Source organism: Anser cygnoides, chromosome 25 (assembly GCF_040182565.1).
Source record: "Anser cygnoides isolate HZ-2024a breed goose chromosome 25, Taihu_goose_T2T_genome, whole genome shotgun sequence".
Taxonomy (NCBI): domain Eukaryota; kingdom Metazoa; phylum Chordata; class Aves; order Anseriformes; family Anatidae; genus Anser; species Anser cygnoides.
The window spans coordinates 2,262,715-2,284,841 of record NC_089897.1 but is presented as its reverse complement, the minus strand read 5'-3'; the positions used below and the strand labels follow the sequence as shown (position 1 = coordinate 2,284,841).

Genomic DNA, 22,127 nt, shown 5'->3' with positions numbered 1-22,127 from the left:
CCGGGCTGGGGAGGCTGCGCTGCTGGTGCACCTCCGGCAAACTGCTGTCGTTGGCGCCACCCTGTGCGTAAAGCTGGCGGAGGAGCTGCTGCTGGTGCCTGCTGCTGGGCTGCCCCAAAGCCCAGCTCCCAGACCTCTGCCGAAAGCCAAGAGCATCTTTAAGCACCTGCCCGCTGCCACCCTGCACAAGGAGTCTGTACCCTTGTGCATCCCTGTTCTGATATTGTGCTCAGGGCAAATGTGGCGATGAGAGCAGCTTAGCTCCAGCTGGCCCTTGGTTTGTGCTCCAGGGGCTCCCAGGCTGCTGGGGCTCATCTCTCTGCAGAGATGGGGGCACCACAGCCGCTGGGAGTCGGGTCTGCAAACTGGGAACAGGTCCCTGCCGTGGCTGTGGTTTGTCCTCGCAGGAGCAGGGGGGGCTGCAAAGCTCTGCAGCCTCCCCTGCTTGCAGCCCTCGTGTTGTCGGCCACCTCCACCAGGACATGCTCAAGAGCTGCAGCGACTTTTCACTCAGAGGCAGCTGGCTCCAAATTTAGCCCCAGGGGGTGTGCAGTGCAATACCTCTATGCAGTGCACACCTCGTGTGGCAAGTGCTCCGTGGTTTGCGCTCCCACGGAAATGCAGCTTGCATTACACAGCTCTCTCATTTTTCATGCTCTCCAGTGAAAATCATCCTGTCCTGTCTTATTTCTTTCTCAGCTGGCCCAACACAGTACATAAAGCGATGTCCTCAGGCAAGAAGGACAGGCAGAGCTCTAATCCAGCCATGGCAGCTTTGACCTGGCTTTGAAAAGCCCTTCTCGAACCACTTAGGCTGCTTGGCTTTACCAGCCAAGTAACTGCATCCCAGGACAAGCCAGGAACATCAGAGCCACACGGTCTGCAAGCCACGCCTGGGCACTTGCCCCTTCTCAGCACAACGAGCACAAACCCAGCGCTGCCTGGGGGCTACAGGTTGTCCTGCACGATCCGGTATAAAAAACAGCTGCTTCGCTGCATCCCTGGCTGGGAAAGGCAAGGAAGGACCTCGGCAGCCTGCTGCTGCGCAGCTGTGGGCAGTCCTGCAGCCCTTTCTGCTCAGCAAAAAGCCAAGCATCCTCCCCAGGGCATGCCAGGGCCAACCTGTCTCCATGAGACAGATGGATTTCTTCTCCTGGTCAAAGCCTGGGATCGTCCTGGGGAGTCCCTTGCTCGCCCTGGGGATATCCTCAGCCACCGCTGAGTCTGATGGCACCACTGAGACCATCGCTGGGGCTAGAAAGGGACCCACCAGTCCCTGTGGTAGTGTAACCCTTTGGGGTATTAATACCAGAGAGGATGGGAAGCATTCAGAAAATTAGGAACTTTTAATTCAAACCAGAGAGGGGGGAAGAAAAAAAAAACCACCAAAAATCCTACATCTCTTATAGGACTTTAATATTCATTTTAAAGAGGCAACTTGGACACTGCTGGTGGCCAGCCCAACCCAAACCCCAAAAGCCATGAGTTATCACGGCTATTGAAATGTTTGACAGAAGGATCCCAGAGCAGTTTGCAGTAATTGCTCAGTATAAATACTCCATTATGCTCTCAGACAATCAGAATCTACCCAGCAAATCAGCTCCTCTGATCCACTGTAATCAAGAAGCAAAGCATGCATAACATCGCAATATAAACAGCGTTTGCAGAGGGGCGCGGGGAGGAGGGGGAGCTGCCTTAGCTTGGCAGGTCCTGGAGCAATAGCTGCTTTTTTTTTTTGCTTTTTTTTTTTTTCTGTTTGGTTTTGTTTCTAATTTCCAGGGGAAATTCAATTTCGGGAAAAAGTGGCGCAAAGCTCCGAGCCGGAGGAAAACCGCAGCTGACGAAGGGGTCCGGAGAAAAGACCCGAGGCGAAAGGAAGAGCGAAGGGCTGTACTTACAGGTACGCCGTGAGGGGGCTGAGGCTGGCAGGCACCTCCGGCAGCCCCAGCTCGGAGCAATCCACCGAGAGCATGACCCCATCCTCCTCGCAGTGGCACTGGGCTGGGCACGAGGGCGCCGCACCTGGCTCCGCAGCCACCGCTTGGAAGCGGGCAGAGGAGGCCAGGAGGACGCCCCAGAAGAGCTGCTCCATCCTCACCGGGCTGCAGCGGTGGGGAGCGTGCGAGGAGCCGCGGGCTCGCCCCGTCCCCGGGCTGGGTTGCACCCAGGGGAGCTCCCAGGTCCCTCACTGGCAGCGGGCACCGTGCCTCCCGCGGTTCGGAGAGGAGTAAGGATGCAGCCAGGGAAGGGAAGGCATTGTTGAATGATCTTGGTTATTGGGTTTCAAGGGCTGGGCAGGGGCGTGAGACACTCCAATGGGAGGAGTTAAACTTTCTACTCTTTCCCTCTCTCTCTCTCTTAGAGCTGGCAGGAATTTCATTCAAAGGGAAGAAAGGAGAAAAAAAAAAAAAGAAAGAAAGAAAAAGAAACCTCAACAAATAAAGACCTGTTCATAGCTCCGGGACCTGTGCTTGTTTTGTAACAATGTTTTTGTGAGATAGCAGGGCAGGGGAAGGCAAAGCTGGCTCCGGCAGGGCAGAGGAGCATAAATAGGAGTACCCAACCAGCACTTCAAGGGCTCCAGACTTTGGGACGCTGAAATATAACCCCAGATAAAGGACTCTGTGTCTGCGCTGGCTGCTAAACCCAGCTGCAACAGGAAAGTCAGGGTGCAGCTGGGAGAAGGGTGCAGGAGCTGCCAGGGAGCTGTTTGCTGGGAGCTGCCGAGCCCAGGGCTGCAGGGCTGTCTGTCCATCCGTCCGTCCGTCCGACCTCGCTCCCCTCTCACTGTCTCCATCCTTGGGCAGGGGATGGGTGGGAGATGCAAGGGATGGAGCAGCGGTGTCAGGGTGCTGAGCTCGACAGGGGCCTCTCCAGGGCACTCTCCAGGTAAATGGGATGCGGTGCTGATGCTGATGCACGGCTGGGTCCAGCATCGCCCGGATCCAGCTGGGGTATGAGCTGTGTTAGCGGCAGCAACATGTTCACCCCAAGAGCTCTTTCTAGCCTTAGGTAAAGCGGTCAGGGGTGAAAACAGCAATAGTCCATGGAGTGGGGGCTTGCAGCCAGGGTCCCAGGGTGTCCTGCAGCTCCCCACGGGGCCATGCAATGCCTGCAGGGCCTCCGGTGGTGCACCTGGGCTCCCTCCGTGCCGGTGAATTCCTCCCTCTGCCTCTCCTCGAGCCATGCCTGGAAGACGGGCATGGGGCACAGGCAGAGAAAGGGGGACCCAGGTGTGGGTGGCTGCAAAGTGCACCCACTGTGGCCGTGCCACAATAAGATGCCACATGGCTGAAGCACGTACTGGGAGGTGTTTTTCACAGCCCTGCTTGCTGTGAGTGCACTTTTTATTAAGACAAAAGTGATTTTCTCAGGATAAATGAGGTGAGAGTTATATGGGTTCAGGTCTGCAAAACGGGAGGCTTAAAAAGCTCCAGCTAGCCCAGGCCTGGGGGTGTGCTCCCTCCTGTGTGAGACTTGTGACCAAAGTGGATATTTCTTCTGAAAAGGTCTGCTCCAAATCGAGCTCAGGGTTTGGGGCTGATGCACAGACCCTGGCTGAGGGCTCCTGCCCTGGGTGCTGCAGGACCTGAAGCTATTTCATTTGTGAAATCCATTCAGATCCTGCAGTCTCCGGGCTGAAAACCTACCAGTGCTGATCTCAGTGGAAACTTTGTCACGGAGTGCAGAGAAGCGAGGATTTTCGTACAGGAGCAGGAACTGATTTAATTAGAATTAAGCCACTTCCATGGCAGGCAGTTCTGGAGATGTCATTAATTAAACATCGGCGATGTATTTTGACAGCTCCAAATTTAAAACACTGCCAGCCGGATGGAGGGGTCCCGGTGGGTGGATGGGAAGCCCCTAAGAGAGAGGTTCCTCCCTGGGTCCGCTGACAACCCTTCCTCCAGCCCTGATGCGGGGCTTTAGCACGGCCTGAAATGGATAGATTTGCTCTGACAGCAGCCAGGAATTTGGTGTAAATCTGGAGAAAGCATCAGGCCTATCACTCTGCTCCTGGCTGCAATTGCAGTTTTTATCTACAGTTTCCCCATCTTTCTTTCTTGGGCAGCCCAAGCAGCCAGACCCGGTCTGCACCGCGAGCCCCTGACAGTTTCTCGGTCAGTGAATTCTCCTTGGGGATGCAGGGCTCTGGCTGAGCGCACTATTAATAGAGCTCTTAAAAAATCACATTAAAGAGATTCCTATTGAAAAGTGCCATTCTGCTGAAACAGAGCCATTTCCTCAGGAAGGCATTGACTGCAATGACATTTTTCACATTGTTTTTGGAGCAACACAGCCCGAATTTGGAGGGCTTTGCCCTGCATGTCACACTTTGCTCCAACTTCTCTGTTTGCTTTTTATTCCAGCTCAGTTGTGGTGCTTCATTTCCTTGTCTCATTTCTTTGAGACCCGCTAATAGACATTAATATTTGAAGTGTTCATTTATTCCAGCGTGTCGCCTGGCTCCTGGCAAAATGAGAGAGTCTGGACGTGGAGTTGTTTGGACCGGAGACCTTCCATGTTTCCATGGCAAACTTGGAATTCCCAATAAGTCCCTCCGGGGTGGAAGTGTCGCTTTTCAGCCAGTTCTCACTGAATCTGAAGTTTGCTGTGAGTAATGCGGGCTGTACCGTGCCCTGGTTGAAGGCGCTGGGAGCTCCAGACCCAGCTTCTCCCTGTTCGTGTGAGTGGAAGTTTTCCTGCAAGGCTCACACGTGTTTGTGTGTTGTCCTCTAGTGGCAGGCTGCGGTTTGGGGAGCGGAGACGAGCTCTGCTCCGCAGCAAGCAGGGCAGCACTACCTGCTCGCCGAGCTGCTTCTGAGCATCCCTTCGCCCAGCCCAGCTCCCCAACACGCTCGCTGCACCCCTGCTCACAGGCACCTGCTTCCAGACCTGAGACTCCGGGGCCAAACACCAGCATTTGTGGCCAAGCGTGACACCTTAGGTGTGGTACCTCTGGGTGGCAGGTGACATCCCGGCTGGTATTTCTCCTGTTTTCTCCGCTGTGCATGGCTAACAAGTCTTCCTACAGCTTGCTTAAGAGCAGGGGAAAAAAAAAATAAATCTTGGAAAAATTTAGAGCGTAGCCTCAGCGTGTAATGGGGTCCAGCCAGCGCGAGCTACTGCAAGCACAATTATTGCTGTGCTCGGCAGGTCTGCAAGGGCCACGTTATTCACTCCTGCACCAACCTGAGGAGGTCTGGCTCCGATCTAAGCCTTGGACCCAAGGGGAGCTGGGTGTCCTGGCAGCACTGCTGGCCGAATCCGCTCTGTGGACACACCAGACAAGCTCTGGGCTGTGCACTGTGGCTGCCAAGGCTTGTTAGAGTTGTCGAAGTTTCCAGGCTAACGAAGTTCATTCCCTGTTATTTTAGGGGGTTCGGGATTCACCCTAGCAGAATCCCAGTTTAGCTGTTGATCTCTGGGGAAAACTGTCCCTGCTGCAGAGCACAAGGGTGCTGGCTGCTTTCCACTTCTGCTCGCCTGGCTGTGAGTGATGGCAGCTGCTGATGGGAGAGGATGCTGGAGATCCTGGGGAGGGACGAGCTGCAACCCTGGGGCTCGCTGATGCTGGTGTGGCTCAGGTAGAAAGGGAACGAGCAGCGGGCATCCCCATGGCACGGGTAGATGGGGCAGCCACAGCCTGGTGCCAGGTCCTTCATTTCATGGAGGTGCTCAGCTTGGGAAGGGCTCCCTGGGCTCCCTGGGGTGGGAGCTGTTGGTGTGCTGAGGGAAGATGCCTCGGGTCTCCCTGTGCTCTGTGGAGAGAGCGGGGAACAGGGGAGAGCCCAGGGCAGAGCAGCAGCGCCAGTGAATGGAGAAATGGGACCAAGGATCTGCGGGACCCCAGCTCCCATGGCTGCGGGTCCCCAGGAGATGCATGAGGCGAGGGGCCCTGCTCTCCCCGCTTGGTCCAGGGAGCAGGGAGGGGGCCCAAACAGCCCCGGCCCTGCTCATCTGCAGAGTCCCGGCCTCTGCACAGGGGTTGGTGGAGCAGGGTGGTGGCTGGATGCTGCCAGGCTGGGGCAGGCTCGATACGAAGAACAACACGGCTCGGTCCAGAACGCGCTGGGCGGCCGGAGCTGGAGGCTTGTTTTGTTTTACTGTCTTGTTGTCTCTCTCTCCCCCTCTGGGTTTCGTGGCTCTGAGCTGCAGGGCTGGAAAATTATTCATCCAAACCGCAGCTCCCACGACACCCTCTGCAAGCATCTGTGGCTCCAGCCTCCGCTGCAGCAGTGGGTGGGAGGTTGTAAATTCATCACTGCCACCGGGTCGGCCTCCTGCTAGACAGGACGTGAGGCACAGGGCAGCGGACTGTGCCACATTTGCAACCAGACCAAACCCACCGGGTGAAACTTGCGGGACGGTTCCCTGCTACGTGCCCGTCCCGTCGGTGACGAGGTCCCTTCGCAGCCCGTGCGTTGGCTGCAGCCGTCTGCAGGTTCGCCTTGGCTCAGTGCAAGCTGCGCGTCGTGCTAGCCAGATGTGAGGGCTGTGGGATCGCTTGCTCCTGGATTTCTGGAAGCTCTGCAAGCAGCAACCTCTCCCCCAGCATGGCTTTCACTCGCTTCTTTGCATCTTGGAGCCAGCACACCTGTAACCACGTGCGACGGGCCCTGGGTCGGTGCATCAGCCCTGCCTCGCTGTGTCCCCGTGCCCTGGGGCTGGGACTGCCGCCTCTGTGCACGGGCACACAGGAGACCCACGAGCATTTCCCGAGGGGCTGTAGAAAGGTCCTGGTGCCACAGCCCACCGGGCAGGGCAGACGGATGGTGCTGCGCTGCACTGAGCCCTGCCGGGTGGGAGGTGGCGTGGGGCAGGTGCCAGCAGAGCTCACCCTGCCTTGCTCCTGAGCTGTCCTGCGGGGACGTTGTGCTCCTCGCCGCAGAAGGCAAGCGCCCAAAGCAGGCCCTGGGAACGCAGCACCATAATGAGGCCTCTGGCCTCTCCGGTGCCACAAGTGGTACAGCCAGAGCCAGTCCCTCTCCACGGGGAATATGGCTTTGAGCAAAGCCCCGGGCAGAATGACTCCGCAAGCCGCAGGGTAGCTCTGATTGCAGAAAAATAGGAGAGGACGGGGAGTTCCTGCCCCTCCTTAACCTTGGCAGCTGCCCCTTTCTGAGCACGCACTGCTGGCCGGGATGCTGGGAACCCCTGGGTGCTGTGCTTGGCAGAGCCAGGGTGTCTAGTCTCTGCAGGAACTGCGAGCTACCACGGGGTGATGCAGAGCCAAGGGGCGATGACCACCAGCCCGGGGTGGGCAGCTGGGCACACGAGCTCCACACACTGGCTGCCAGGCTGCAGAGAGCTATTCCCCCCCAGGGATCCTGCTTCCGTGCCCCTCTCAAGGGTCTTTCTTATAACCCGTTCCATGGCAAGGGCTCCTGTATCACATCTGCACTCCAACTGGGATTTGGCCCCACTTTTCTGCTCAGGGGGCTCCACAGATGTTCTTGAGGTCTTCTGCACTAACACCATTAGTTGTTTAACGCACAATAAAGCACGCTGGGGCACACAGATGGGGATGCTTCTTGTCATTAAATGGAGATTGCAGACTTCAGATAGGATACCAGGCTAAAGCTCAAAGCTGCACGCACCCTCGAGACTTAACCATCCTCAGCGTCTGGAGCTCCAGGGCCACACTGAGCCAAGGAGAACCACCGGTTGTGCCCAACGTCACCAGCAGGGAGATACTGGGGATCGATCCAGGCTTGTTTCATCGCAACTCGTCATCAACCTAAGACTCGACAGAAGCCAGGGACTTTACTCTCTGGACCAGACTGCAGCTTGTTTGCCTTATGTCAGGCCTCCAGCACGCACTGGTGCGTTCTCCTGAAGAACACGGCAGGTGGCTGCTGCTATGAACCATGCACACCCTCGTGAATGGTAAATAGCTGGACCTCACCAATCCTGCTGACTGGCTAGGGGATCAAACACCACTGTGAGATGTGAATCCTGCAGCATGAGCATAGTTTAGGAGTTTTTGGTTAGTTTTGCCATGAAAGTCGTAAAGCCGCCAGGCTTTCTGTGAGCGTATGGGCAAGCACCAGACACTTGTCAAGATAACATCATAAATCATCTTGTGCACATATGCGTATCCTCTGAGCTTTGTGGTCCTTTTTTATGTTTGAAAGTGTTCACACATCCTCCTGGAGAGCTCTCGGTATGTTGTCACCCAGCCAGAAGCAGAAATGCTGCAAGTGGCTGAGCAGCCAGTGACCTGCCGTACCGTGGTGGTAGCAAAGAAGGACACTGAAACATTTCCAAACAGCAGCTGGATCCATGGAATTCCTCATGGAATGAGGATGTATTGGGTTTACATGGCGAGATTTTGGTAGGAGGGCGGGGAAGGCTGCAGGAGCTGCCCCAGGTCGGTAAGAGCTGGCCCCAAAAGCTGACTCCAAAAGGGCCCTGCACTAACCAAAGCCGAGCCATCGAGTGGTGCTGGCTGTGCCTCTGCGACAGCGTATTTAAGAAAGGATAAAAAACACTGCACAGCAGCTGGGTGAGAGGAGTGAGAAACGGCCCTGCAGACACCAGCTCCGTGAAGGAGGAGCAGGAGGATGTGACCCAGGCACCGGAGCAGATTCCTCCCCATGGGGAGGACACTGGTGAAGGAGGGTGTCCCTCCGCAGCCCATGGAAGATCACGTCGGAGCAGATGCCCACACTGTGGCTCTCTGCAGCCTGTGGAGGACCCCGCGTGGCAGCCGGTGGATGTGGCAGATCCCACGCAGGAGCAGCTTGTCAGTTTCTGGAGCAGCAGCCAAAGCTGTGCAGCGAGCCACAGGGCTGCCAGCTGCTTGCCAGCAGCTTTGAGCTCATCCTCAGCTCCTGGGAGCCAGCAGGTTCATAACCTCAAGCCCAGCTTTCATCAGAAACTGGGTTTTCTTGTTAAGAGGCGTTGCCTCAGTACCAGGAGCAGAGAAGAGCAAGCAGAAGCCGCTGTGAGCCATGGGCAGCAATGCCTGGACCGGCCAAGGGCACCTGGTCCATTGCCTGTGGCCCGCCTTGCCAGGGACACTGGTGCCCTTTTGGGAATGGGTGCTGTGCTGCAGGAGGAGAAAGTCTGGGCCTCACCAGGACCCCAGGAAAGCAAACCCACCCTTACAAGCACGCTCCTTCCTAGGGCTTTTTATTGTTTGTACCTAACGCTGATCCATCAGCCGCCACGAGCCTGCTCCCACCGCCCACAGCAGTGTTGGAGACCTCAGCACGCCCCATGCCCATGGGCAGCCCCTCCTGTGCCGAGTGCAGTTGGGTTAACAAACCTTCCAGGCACCAGGAATCCCAGCAAAGCGGCCAAACCGGGGAGCATCCCACCCAGCCCCTGGCCGTGTCTGCACCGAGGGGCTGCAGCAGGGGAGGACAACGCTGCCCGAGTCTGCTCAGGAGACCCCATGTCTCTGCGGACACCATGCGGGACGCGGCGGTGGTGGTGGCACCAGGGTGGGTCCCCTCTCGCTGCAGGACCCCCGCTGTGCTCTCACCCCAGCTCCTGGCTCCAGTCTGGACCCTGCAGGGGTGGAGGGCAGGACGGTGCCGGGCTGTGCCAAGTGGTGTCAGGGCTGCTTCTGAGCGATGATGTCCCGCATGCAGGTGTACAGGAACATGTACTGGTCCTGAGAAAGAGAAAGGGGTTCTAGAATCAGGTCTCTGATGGAGGCCTCCTGTTTGCAGAACTAGCTCTGCAATTCGCCTCTAAAGGCCCTACAATTATTTTGTGATGGACATTAGCCAGCAGTGTCTGATGGCAGAGCAGGATTCACTGTCCCAAGCGGTCCGCGTTTGTCCTGTGTCACCAGAGCTACCCAGAAAGGAAGAATCGGGCCTGGAGCTGCAGTTACACCATATTTGTTTCCTTCTGCTTCACCATCCCCACTCATAAAACCTGAAGGCAAATTGCACTGAGGTGTGAGAGGGACGATGGCGCCTGACCTCCTCAATCTGCACGTCTGTGGCTTTTGGATGTGCCGCAGGGTTTGCACCCAAACCACGGCTGCAGGGCAACTCCGGTGCTGCTGCAGGGCAGCACATGGGGAGAGCTCTGCCTCCTTGGTGTGCACAAGCTCTGGCAGTGACCTGCGACAAGGAGGGAAGACCTATGGGCAGGAGCGTCCCTCGGTGGTTGTCCCAACAAAATGGACTGAAGGGCTGACCAGGGTAGATCTCTGCAAGCGCCCAGTCTGGGTCATTTTAGTCTAGTTACATTATTGTTCTGTTTTTAAGATCAGCAAAATGATCCGTCAGCACGTAACGCAGGCCCAGAGAGCTCTATTCCATTACAGATTTGGTAAATGCTCTGTACAAACACCAGACTGCTCCAACAAAATGCCAAGCTCCAAAGCGCCCTGGGGCGAAGGTGCTGGGCACTGCAGGGCTGGTTGGGGACCGACCCCTGGCAGGGCTCCGGGAAAGGTAAGTCAGGTTGTGCTCAGTGCTCACGCTGAAGGGCAGGGCCAGCCAGCAAATGTGGGCTGCAATCACATGGTAGCCAGAAAGGGGGATTAGGGACCTGACAGAGGGGCCCCCGAGCAGCTCGCTAATGCGCTGGCTGAGCTACAAGTCACGAGGAGCCTCCCTCCCCACCGGCGGTGGGTTTAGTCCCACTGCACGACCAGGAAAGCCACAGATCACACAATGGCTGTGATTCCAGGTCACCAGAGCATGTTTTCAATGAGCCCGGCCCGATTGTGAAATCCGGAGTGACAACCCCGCGCTGACTTCAGACCAGGCACACTCGCCGCCTGGCGAAAGGCAGGGGCCCGTCCCCAGAGACTTGCACTATGCTGGGGCTGAGGGTGCTCCAGCACCCATGGGGCAATCACTCAAAGGTTCATTTTCCCCCTCGTTTGGCTTCTAAACCCTACCACATCAGCCGATGCCCCGGTGTGACAGCGGTGTACCCCTGCTGGAGAGAAAGGCAGCGTCCTGGCAGACCTTGTGGTGACGGATGAGGCTGGCACGGGGCTGGAGGCCAGAGCCCTGCCTAGCCTCTGCTGGCCAGAACAGGGTGTGCTGGGATCGGAACAAGCACTGCCCGCAGCGAGGTGGGGAAGCTGCTGCCTCTGCTGCCCCCACGCCATGGGGCAGTGGCGTTTGATGGGCGCTTGCTGTGCGTTTATGGGCACATTGTGTCTCCGCTTGGCAAGAGCACGGCTGAAATACAAAGGAGCTCTGAGGCTGGGGCAACGGAGGCCTTGCCCTCCTCCGGCTCCCACCATGCGCATGGTTCACATTAATTAAGAATGCGATTAGCTGGTCACAGGCGGCTCTGCAGCTGGGAAGCCCTGGAGAGATCTGCCCCAGTTCTGCCGCCTCCCGTGGGGAGGGTTCCCAGCGATGCTGCAGCAGCACACACAGCGGCTGCAGCAAAAGGAAGCGCTACCAGAGGGCATCTGTGCCACCAGCACCCATCAGGAACGGCACGCGTGGGGCTGGGAGGCTGGGCTGGCATGGCACGGCATGGCATGGCAAAGCACGGTATGGCACGGCACAGCATGGCACGGCACAGCTGCAGCACCATCAGACACTGCCCCAGCCCTGTGGCTCTCGTGGCTGCAGGGCAGCTGGAAATGCAGCAGGGTGTCCCACCGAGCTCCTCCAGGCAGGAAAGTGGGAATGTGGCAGAAAAAAGCAGATTGCAGGTGTCTGTGCTGACAGCTGTGTGCGGGGACTGGGGGCAGGTTCATCGCGTAGGGTCAAACCAGTGCTTCGTGTTTTCCAGGGTGGGACAGGAAGAGCAGCTTGCATTTATCAGGAGCTCACATACAATTTAACCTATGCTAACTCCAAAACCAAGGAAATTGCAAGCCCTCCCCTGGGAAGAGGCAGCACCCTTAGCCCTCGGTGGCTGGCAGAGCCACATGGTGGGCAAAACAGGGAGTAAAACCCCACGTAGCCCAGGCAGGGGTGTGGGACCCTGGGGGCACCTTGGCACCAATGTCGCCTTCTGCCCAGCCCGCTGCCCTCCCTCCTTCCCACCTACCAGCGTGGGGGTCATGAGGCAGCAGCTTCTCGTCAGCTGGAGGGTCACCCCATAGACATCCACGACCCTCTCCGTTTTCATCTGGTGCAAGAGGCAATCCAGGGAGATCAGCGTCCCCATTTGGCTCACGCCACCGCTGCAAGGGACAAGGGAGGGTCACTGCAGGCACCAGGCCAAGAGGTCAGAGGCCCCATGAGAAAATGCACAGCAGCTGGCTCTGGTGGGGCAGGGGGGTCTGTGAGCACTGGTGTGGGTGGCAGGGAGCTCTGCACTGACCAGCGGTCCCAACAGTGCCACCGAAGGAGCCTGGAGGCACAGCCCACCCTGCCCTGCCAAGCTGTGCATCCCTCACCTGGGCCAGCCCTGCTAACGTGTCGTCTACTGCTGTCCCTGGCCACAAACGGAGGAGGTCAGGGCTGCTCCCAAGGTCCCAGCAGCCAGCCCAGTGGTGGTCTGGGCACCTCAGCCCAGGAGTGCCTGCTCCATCCATGCTTGTCCCTGGCCCAGCCCTGTTTGCCTTCCTTATCCCATGTGCCCGGCTTCACGTGAGCTTCCCTGGCTCCTATGGACCTACACTCTCAAAATGCCCCAGAACGTTGAGGCTGTTGGTGGGGGGCAGAGACTTGCTGGTGGCTGTGCCAAGGTGCTGTGGGTACCTGCTCCTAGGAGCTGCTCATGGATGGAGAGAGAATGGGATGAAAGAACGATGGGGAGAGACTCTATCAGAGAGCGTAGCAATAGGACAAGGGGTAATGGCTTTAAACTAAAAGAGGGTAGATTTAGATTAGGCATTAGGAAGAAAGTCAAAAAGGAATTAGGAAGAAATTCTGTCTTATGAGGGCGGTGAGGCCCTGTCCCAGGCTGCCCAGAGGAGCTGTGGGTGCCCTGTCCCTGGCAGTGCCCAAGGCCAGGCTGGATGGGGCTTGGGGGAGCCTGTGCTGGTGAGAGGGGTCCCTGCCCATGGCAGGGGGTTGGACTGATCTGTAAGGTCCCTTCCAACCCAACCATTCCCTGGTTCTACAATTCCATGTACCTGCAGTGCAGAAGGAGAGGACCGGCTCTCTTGCGGCTGGGCGCACACCGTCTGACTGCAGCGAGGAGCTCCGCCAGGTCCTGGATGTCTGGCTGCTTCGTGCTGCTCCAGAGCGTGTACAGGAACTTTTGCACCTGCCTCTCCTTTCCTTTCTTCTCCTGGGGAGACACAAAGAGCTGACACGGCCGTTGGGGAGGGATGGGTGAGTTTGGATGCAGAGGAGCCCCAGATGTTCAGTCCTTAGGCTGTCAGACGCTTTCCTGAGCTTCTGTAACGCTGTCCTAGGAGTCCCTGTTGGGGCACTGCCCATCGCCTGCACCGTGGGTACAGTGCCCAGGGGAATTGCTCTCCTTCCCCTGGCACCTTGACCTGCACCTTGTGAGGGAAACTGAGAGCTGTGGGAGTTTGCAAGAGGGTCGGAAAGACCTTTTGGTAAGGGGTGGGGAAGCCTCCAAGGCCTCTCCCGTGCATCTCCTATGTCTGCCTGGCAGATGTCCTTCTGCAGGCTGCAATCAAGACTCCCTCCCGCATTCACGGGCTGCTGGCACCCTGCTCCGGCACCTCAGCCAAGTCCCCGCAGACCTCTCAACCCCTGCCCCTCCAGACCCGTTGGCTAGCAGTGAGAAATGTCCCAGGCAGTGGGGAAGCCCCACGGACACATACGTGTTTCACTTTGAGCTGGGTACACCTCCATCCCGAGACAGGCTTCTCGGTGCCGCACTGGATGGTCAGCATCTTTGTGCAGAGAGAGTCTCCTTCCAGGGGCCAGCACGCGTCAGCTGGGACCTGTGTGCAAGAAGTTTGGCTCGTGTTGTTGGTGGCCGTACTGCAGACCATTCACCATCTCAAGGGGCTGTGATGGAGCTGGACCGAGACCTCCCCAAAAACCCCTCCATGCCACTTCATCCCCCAGCTAAAACCCAGAGGAGTTTTGGAAAAACCAGCGGACTGCAGCCAGGTTCCCCGTTAGCACAGCGGTGTTTGGCAGTGAGACTCAGCTCAGCAAATGCTCTCCAGCTCGGCTGGACAGAGGCAGGAGCTGCTGTCCGTGGGTGCCCTGGGGATGCAGTTTTAAGAGACCAAGGATCTGATGGTGGGCAGCAAAGAGCCTCCCTCCTGTGACAGGCTGTGGGAGCATTTTGAAAGAGGAAAGGTTCAGCATCAGCCAAGCTGGCTCTGCACTAGGCTTCAGGATGAAAGAAGCGCCCCTTCAGAAAAGACAGCCCAAATTTTGGAGCTCCTCTGGCTTCCAGCTCTGTTAAACAGATCCCTGTTCTGCCAAGGAGCAGGTGGGCACAGTGTCTTACCTCCCCCTTCTCCTGCCACGGCAGAAGCGTTAGGATGGTGTGAACGTCCTGTTCCCACACCAGGGTCCAGAAGTCCTCCATGGTCAGCTTGTCAGGCCCCTGCACAGCCAGATAGTCTCTGCCGGAGCTGCAGCCCTGGGTGGGGAATGAGAACATCACTCTCCAGCTGGAGAAGGTGGTACAGAAACCCGGGCAGCCTGGGCAACTGAGGGAGAGGCCAGGAAAAGAAGGGAAGTTCAGCATGTCAGGAGGAAAGGGGAGAGGAAGAAGCCCCGAGGGAGGGAAAAGGGGACAGCCCAAACTGGGCAGAGCCCCAGGAGGGAGGCAAGACTCATCCTTCATCCCCACAGACCCCTCTGGTCCAAGAGAGCACTGCACACAGGGTCACAACGGCGGTGGGGAGCAGGGGCTGGCTGCGGAGAGGGGAGCACCGCCTGCTGCGGGGGGGACACGACTCACCGGGATGCGCCACGCCTGCAGGAGGCCTGAGAAAGGGCCCTGTTCCAGCAGGGAGAACTTCACCCTGGAGCGATCATCTGCAAGAGATGTGGGCGATGGAGGGAGCCAGGGCGGCCTCACGCTCGCACAGCTCCTGCAAGCAGCCGCACAACTCCAGCCCCCCCATTCACCACCTCTCTGCAAAAGATCCCCCCTCTGCGGTGCTCTTGTCCAGCTTGCGGGTGCTGGTCCTCAAAACACAGCCTCAGAGCTTCTCCTGGAGATGCTGATCCTTTTCTATCCCAATGCCCTTCTCCAAGGAGGTGCATGCAGTGCATGCGGCTTGCTCGGTGTCTTGTCCAGTGGAGATCTGCATATCTCTAAGGATGGAGATGCTGCAGACACTCTGGGCCCCTGTTCCAGTTTTCGGCCGTCTTCATGGGATTTTTTTCCCCTTGTACTGAGCTGGAATATCCTGTGTCTTCCAAATTATCCCTGTTGCCTCTTGTCCTTCCATGGTGCACCCGGGAGGACTGCATCTTCTCTGTGCCCTCCCAGCAGGCAGTTGAAGGCAGCAATGTGATCTCCCCTTTGCTTTCTCTCCTCGAGGCTCAACAACCTCCCCCCAACCTCAGCCCCATACAACACATGCTCCAGCCCCCAGCCACCTTGGTAGCCTTCTGGTGGACCCACTCCGGCGTGTCAAAGTGCTTTCTTGCACTGTGAGGCATGGCAAGAGTGTGCGAGGTGTCAGAGCACTTACATGGCAGGATGCTGGCAGAGGGCCGCGTCTGCTGGTTGCCTGAAGGTGGTGTTGCAGAGCTGGCTTCCTCCTTGACAACCTCTAGGAGGGTCTGAGTGAAAGAGAGTGGTGGAAGCAGTGAGCAGAGGAGGTTCAGGAAGATCTGGCGACTCCTGAGGACACCCAGCCTCAGCAGCAGGGTGCTTACAGCTGCCCATGCGGAGGCAGGTAAGCCACGGGACCACCCAGCCGAGGCTCAGTGGGGTGGGCTGCCAGGTCTGCTCCACACTGTCTGCATCTCTCTATAGGAGAGCGGTGTTCCCGTAGGTCCCTACCCTGCATGGGGTCTGCGAAGGAGGGGTCATGGATGGATCCTGCTCGGTGCAGGACATGTGAGGGGGCTGGGGATGCAGTGCCATGGAGAGGGGAACGCTGCCAGGAGAGCCAGGCATAGGGAAACTGGGGTACGGGACCCACTGAGGAGGCACTTCTAGGGTGTCCCCCAGTCTGAGCAGCTGCTTATGCTCCCCAGGCCCCCACAGTGTGTGTGGCTGTGCAGGGCTCCCCGCACCTTGCCCAGGACAGCGCTCACCTCATACTCCCTCAGGAAGCCCGTGTTGGCCTTGGCTGCATTCTGGGCGTAGTGCTGTGCAAAGCTTTTCAGTGGGATGGGGCAGGACCTGAGGAGAGAAACTGGTGGTAAGGGGGAGGCTGAACAAGCGCAGAATTACCCAGGCTGTGTCCGCAGGAGCTGGGCAGGGCTGTGGGCAGACCTCCACCCCTCTTGTGGCTCTCCAGCCCCTTTCTGACGGGTCTCAGCTGTAGCACAGCCCAGAGCCCATTGCCAGGACACAGCATAGGCAAGGGCATCCTCTTTTGAATGAGGTAGGAGAGAAATTGGCCATACAGATAAATAGGTCACCTCCAGAAGTAGGCTCAGAAACAGGGTAGAGGGGCGAAGCCCTGACCTGCTCCCACCCCTGGGAGCTCTGCGGCTCTTTGGCACAGCCCCTGAGACTGACACTGAAGGGAAGGAGGATGCGGTCCCCCAAGCCCTCGCCGTGTGCCCTGTGTCTAGGCTGGGCTCCCTGTGCTGCAGGGAGCAACCAGCCCCAGGCTGACCCCCCTCAAAACACCGGGTGTGACGGCTGGTGGGACTTCGCTGTCCTTCTGTCCTGGGATCAAGGCCCAGACTGAGCTCAGGATCCCAGCTTGCTGCCTGGAGGGGCTGTGGGTTGGGGTGGTGGGGGGCAGGGGGAAAGCAGCAGGCGAAATGCAGCAGGCCCTTACGTCTCTGTCCCTGATAAACCCAGGAGTGGTTCCTCCAAGATCTTGTCCAGGATACAGCTGTGCAGGAAAATATACTGGGACTGGAAGGCAAAGGCAGACAGCAATGTAGAGCAATCCTGCACCGTGCAGACACCATGAAGGGGGGTGTGGTACCCAGTGGGCAGGTTATGTCCTATGTTCATGCCCCCAAACCTCTCGGTTAGTTCAATCTCAGAGCGCCTGTACCCCTCCCCTGTCTTGAAGATTGGTACTGACACCATATCCCAGCCCTGAGGTCTTGAAACAGTAGCTGGGGTGCGGGGCAGCACAGGTCAATGGCCTGGCGTGGGTCAAGAAATGTCTGCAAAGGGCCTGATCCTGTTGCTACGTGCCCTTGGGTGTTGACACTGAGACTGTGTGCTGCTGCTGTGGGTCTGGCAAGCCAAGAAGCTGCTGGAGAGCCCCATGGAAGGGCAATTTTCACTCCAGCTGAGCTGGCCCTGGGAGATATCACTGCTTTGAGCAGCACCATGGCACAGCCACAGGCTGGAGACCAGTTGGGGTGCTGGGACCAGCCCACCAGCACATCTGTCTGCCAGCCCTGGTGGCTTTTATGCCACAAAGCAATGGGTTTGGGGGAAGAGGGAGCAGAGCTTTTACCAGCGTCTGAATCATCTGGTAGCGGTTCATCCGCAAGGTGTAAACTACGCCAAAGGTGTCCACCAACTTCTCCTGCTTCATCTGCTGCAGCAGCCGGTCCAAGGCGATGAAGGTACCACTGCGGCCCACCCCAGCACTGGGAGCACAGACAGCAAGGCTTAAGCATTGCCTGATCCTGCGGCTGATGAGCTTCCCCCCAATGCTAGGCATGTCTCGCCCTGGGGGGCACCAGCATGACTGAGGGCCTGGGGAGCCATTGAGACTGCCCTGGGAGTGCTGAGCATCCCCTGGGAATCACAGAATCATGGAGTGATTGGGTTGGAAGGGACCTTAAAGCTCATCTAATTACACCTGCCCCCAGCCCAGGCTGCCCAAATCCCACCCAGCCTGGCCTTGGGCACTGCCATGGGGATGAGGCACCCACAGCTCCTCTGGGCAGCCTGTGCCAGGGCCTCACCGCCCTCGTAGTAAAGAATTTCTTTCTAACGTCTAATCTAAATCTACCTAAATCTTTTAATTTAAAACAGTTACGCCTTGTCCTACTGTTACACTCCCTGATAAAGGGTCCCTCTCCAAACCAGACTGGATGACAGGCTGCCTGCAGCCCTGCCATCCCCAATGCCCGAGCAAGGAGACTCTCTGCAGCCTGTGCGTGCCCTGGATGCTGCCTTCCCTCCCACCTCGTGCACCAGGAGGTCCCTGGCCTCCCACACCCTCTCCCACAAGTCATCCCCCCCTGCTATCCCCGCAGTGCTGCGCCTTGCCTGCAGTGCACGAGGGTCGGCCCCGCGTCCTTGGCGCTCTGGATGCGCTCCCGGACCAGCTCCCTGAAGGCCATAATGGACGTCGTGGACTCCGGGATCCCGTGGTCAGGCCAGGCTGTGTAGTGCAGGTGGGACACGTGCCGCTCTGCCCGGAGGCCCTCCTGAAAAAGGGTCGATGACATTGATCATCAGCATGCACCCCGAAGCCCCAGGAGCATCCCAGGTGGCTTCTGCTGCCCTGTCCTGTCCCCAGAGCTCCCTGACGTGGCGAGGCATGTGGAGGTGGCAGAGCTGCCTTTGCCTGCCCTGAAACACGTCCTTGAAGCTGCAGGCCAAGTCCCATAGCAGAGACATCAGGGCAGTAGGAAGGAGGGAGCAAGGGTGGGCAGGAGGCGCGATGCGTGTTGGATACGTCCGTGTCACCACGCCTGAGGTGGCAGATTGCTCCCCAGGGGGCTGGGTCTTCTTTGAACCCCGCTACTGGCACAGAAAGGAAATTCTGCCACTACCACTGAGGAGAAATCCTGCTGCATCCCATGCAGACCCACAGCCCTCGACGGGGCCCCGGGTCCTTACTCACGTGCCACAGCTTGAACTCGCGCATGGTCCACTCGTCAGAGCTGCTCTGTGCCAGCAGGTGGACCCGCACCTGCCCGTAGGAGATCGGGGCAGATTCGGATGGCCAGTAATGATCACAGAGGACCTAGGGCACAGGTAGGACAGGGTCACAGCGAGGCCTAGCCTGCCCGCGGGGGTGACCTCGCATCTCCCTGGGAGCATCTGGAGATGTGTGGGGAGCTGGGGCAGATCTGTCGGAGCCAGCAGGGGGGTCCTTTTCACACCGGGAGCTTTGCACTGCTCTCCCCCACCTCCCGTTGGCTCCTGCTGAAGAAATGACCTGTGCAGGTCTCATCACCCACGGGGAATGGAGCAGGTCTGTATGAGGCATCTCATCCTGAAGCAATAACTTCAGATGCTGCTGAACTACCTGGGTGAGGTGGGCTGGGTCCCAGCTAAGCTCTACTTCTGCCCATTCCTCCACCAAGCTAATGCAGAGCTGCATACATCCTCCTCTTCCACCCAAGCTGCCTTTTGGAGAAGCTGCAGGCCCGTGCTCACCCCAGGGCCCCACGTGTGCAGGGACCCTCAGAGCCCCCAGACCCAGCCCTGGGCTCAGCTCCTGCAGACGGATGCGGGCTCAGCCGAGTGCGGAGGCACACACCTACCCGCCCGTTCTCCATGCACACCGTCAGCATGATGATGTTGCAGACGTTCTGCTCCCACACCAGCCTCCAGAAGTCATCTATTGTTTTTTTCAGGGGCCCCTGGGTGGCAATGAACTCCTGCTGGGATGTGTAGCCCTGAACAAGAGCCGGAGAGGAGGAGTCAGCAAGTTTCCCAAGGCCGGTGGATCCTGCCCTGGGACCGAGTCAGTCCTTAATCTGCCTTTGTTGTAGATGGAGAGATGCCCTCAGCCCGTGTGAGCACAGCTTCCTGGGCAGCTGACTTCAGCAGAAGCTTCGGAAGAAGCTGACTGCACAGGAAACGTGCTGCCCAGCACGTGCTCTACTTCTTTGGAATAGGGACGTGACCCCCCGCTTCCCTCCAAGCAGTTCCTCGTTCAGCCTAACCAGGGACAGACAAATCTGGGCCTTCTGTGAGCTCTTCAGCCAGTGGTAGGGTGAGCATGCGAGGTCCCAGACTTCTTTGCCTTTGTCCCGCTGGCACACGCATGCCCCGCGGATTCACACAGCATGCTGCGTGCCCTGCCTGTTACCTGGGGAAAGCTCCCGGATGGGGGATGCTGGCACAGCTCCGGGGTTGTTCAAATGCAGCTGCACAGAGCAGAAGGAGAAAGAGCAGACAGACAGACGGGGCAGTAAGCTGGGAGAGGATGGAAAGAGGACAGCGCTCGAGAAGAAAGAAGAAAGCCTTGCCAGTCTCCCCACACTCACTCCTCTGCGTTCACAGCGCTTTGCCATCAAATGATTGCCATCAACCTCTGCTAGAGGGCAACCACGAATCTCTGCCCGACCCCAGCACCTTGCCAGTCTGCCAACTGTGGTTCCAGTGGCTCCTGTCCACCGGCCCTCACAGCCTCAGTCCGGGCTGGGTTCTCTGATGGTGCCCTGAGGCCGTGTCTCTATGTGGGGAAGGCAAGCGGGCACTCACAGGTATGAAGTTGGCATTGATGTAGTCCGAGTGCGGATCCTCCCCCAGCTGGCTCAACTTGACCCGAGAATGATCATCTGAAAGAGACCACACACATGTGGGACCCCAGGCAGCCCTTCCCCAAGACGCGGCTGCAATTTCATCCGGGTTACACATCACGAGAAGTCCCCGTAGCTCCTCCAGCCCCATGTATGCAGCCAGCAGCAAGGCTCTGTGCTCTGCCGGTCTCCCTCCTCCCCAGGGAGCAGGTATCAGGGCGCTCATCAACGCCCTGGGACATGCACAGTCTCCCCGTGGTGTCCATCTGGGACCCATCCCTGAGCAGAGCTCACCCCTGTGAGCTGGGGGCAGGAGGCAGCACTTACAGGGCAGCACGTGCGGGTATCTGTTCTTGGAGACGTTGGCTGTCAGCTCGGCTTCCACCTTCGGCTGCTCCTTCCCAACTTCCTTCAGCTCCTGTGGGATGAGGGAGAAGCTAAGCACAACCAGTGGCCTCCAGGTTGCTCCTGGCCAACCCAGGTGCCTGCCCTGGCCAACGGCTCTGCCTGGTGTTTCATGAGGGAACTGCTTTACGATTTACCCAGGATAGCCTGTGTATTTCAAGCCATTGGTGGCTTTTCCCAGTGCCTTTTCCAACAGCACGGTGTTCAGAAAACAAGCCCAGGAACAGGCATGGAGTAAAAAGCCCACCCAGAAGTCAGAAATCTGCTGAGAAGCTCTGAGAATCTCGTGCTGAGGAAATGAAACATCGTCTGCTGTTTCTGCCCGAGCCCTTGCTCAGAAGGACAGGGAAGGGTGATCTGAAGAGGCCTTGAAATCGCTGATGGGATTTTCAAAGGTGCTGCCTGCAGAGCAACTCAGAGCCCGCAGGCATTGGCATTAGGGAAGCTAGCCTGAAATGAATTTCACAGCCTGATCCTGTGGCTCTGACAGTGCCCCTCAAAATCCTTCTGGCTGCAGGCTCTTTTCCCAAACCGCCCAGGTGGATCTCGTTGCAATACTGCTCCACTTCCTTGCCTCCAGCCCAGGTCGGGGGCCCTTAGCTTTGCACACCAGCAGCTATGGGCTGTGCTCGTTCACCTCATGTCACAGACAACATGTATTTCTACCACAACTTGAACAGACCACGTTTTGAGCAAGGGAATTGCCTGATCGCTTGGTCCATCCAGCCTCTGGCTTCCAGGACTGCCCAGCTGAGCGGCCAGGGAGGCGGCTTACTGTCCCTGCATCTGCACCCAACAGCTGGGACACGACATCTTCTTTTGAGCCAGGCTGGATTTGAAAGAGCTATCTAGGGGGGAAATTAAGTCCCGTCTCTAGCAGGAGTCTCAGCTCACCTCAAACTCCTGGAAAAAAGCGTGGTTACCACTTGCTGTCTTCATCTCATAGTACTGCTTGAAGTTCTGTATGGGAATTGGCCGGTGGACATTTCTGCATGAAATGAAGTCCAGAGGAAAACTTGCCTTAGCTTTTGGGAGGTCTGGCAGGCCAGCCACGCAGCCAGAGAGACAGCCCAGCCTCGAGACCTGCGGTACCTGGATGCACACACAGGGGTGGTTTATAGCCCACAGCACTGCCCAGAGAAACCAGTCCAAGAGCATTGCTAAGACACTAGGAGGGATTTCAGGTTGGTGAGGATATTCTCCTACTGCAGAAGCCATGCAGAGGAGGTGACAATACGTTTCCACTTGCATTGGCTTGGAATGGAGGTGGGCAATAAATGATGGACATGGGAAAGCCTAGGCTTTAAA

General features: G+C 57.9%; 2 protein-coding genes and 1 long non-coding RNA gene across 9 annotated transcripts in view; 1 reads left to right on the top strand and 2 right to left on the bottom strand.

The window, feature by feature from the left end:
* LGR6 (leucine rich repeat containing G protein-coupled receptor 6) overlaps positions 1-3,079 on the bottom strand; it is a 138,005-nt gene extending 134,926 nt beyond the window's left edge. Inside the window, exon 1 of one of the 2 annotated variants that reach the window (XM_066982877.1) lies at positions 1,899-3,079. In XM_066982877.1, the coding sequence (XP_066838978.1) occupies positions 1,899-2,092 (194 nt within the window). In that variant the 5' untranslated portion in view covers positions 2,093-3,079. The remainder of the gene's footprint in view (positions 1-1,898) is intronic. The other variant, XM_048071011.2, reaches the window with a different exon arrangement.
* On the top strand, positions 1,112-4,880 carry LOC125183599 (uncharacterized). The gene is made up of 3 exons (XR_007165881.2): positions 1,112-1,900; positions 4,456-4,614; positions 4,741-4,880. It is a non-coding gene; the product is annotated as an uncharacterized lncRNA (long non-coding RNA).
* Positions 4,881-9,121: 4,241 nt separating this feature from the next.
* The window catches only part of LOC106046179 (receptor-type tyrosine-protein phosphatase V-like), a 39,656-nt gene continuing 26,650 nt past the window's right edge, over positions 9,122-22,127 (bottom strand). For 5 of the 6 annotated variants that reach the window (XM_066982871.1, XM_066982874.1, XM_066982872.1 and 2 more), the window contains 16 exons: positions 21,714-21,807; positions 20,742-20,832; positions 20,377-20,453; positions 19,431-19,565; positions 18,785-18,907; positions 18,205-18,365; positions 17,441-17,576; positions 16,802-16,881; positions 16,104-16,191; positions 15,533-15,623; positions 14,791-14,867; positions 14,332-14,466; positions 13,688-13,810; positions 13,025-13,182; positions 11,992-12,127; positions 9,122-9,625 (listed from right to left, as the gene is read on the bottom strand). In XM_066982871.1, coding sequence (XP_066838972.1) covers positions 9,566-9,625; positions 11,992-12,127; positions 13,025-13,182; positions 13,688-13,810; positions 14,332-14,466; positions 14,791-14,867; positions 15,533-15,623; positions 16,104-16,191; positions 16,802-16,881; positions 17,441-17,576; positions 18,205-18,365; positions 18,785-18,907; positions 19,431-19,565; positions 20,377-20,453; positions 20,742-20,832; positions 21,714-21,807 — 1,765 coding nt within the window. In that variant the 3' untranslated portion in view covers positions 9,122-9,565. Of the gene's footprint in view, positions 9,626-11,991; positions 12,128-13,024; positions 13,183-13,687; positions 13,811-14,331; positions 14,467-14,790; positions 14,868-15,532; positions 15,624-16,103; positions 16,192-16,801; positions 16,882-17,440; positions 17,577-18,204; positions 18,366-18,784; positions 18,908-19,430; positions 19,566-19,647; positions 20,040-20,376; positions 20,454-20,741; positions 20,833-21,713; positions 21,808-22,127 lie in introns of those variants that run through there. The other variant, XM_066982876.1, reaches the window with a different exon arrangement.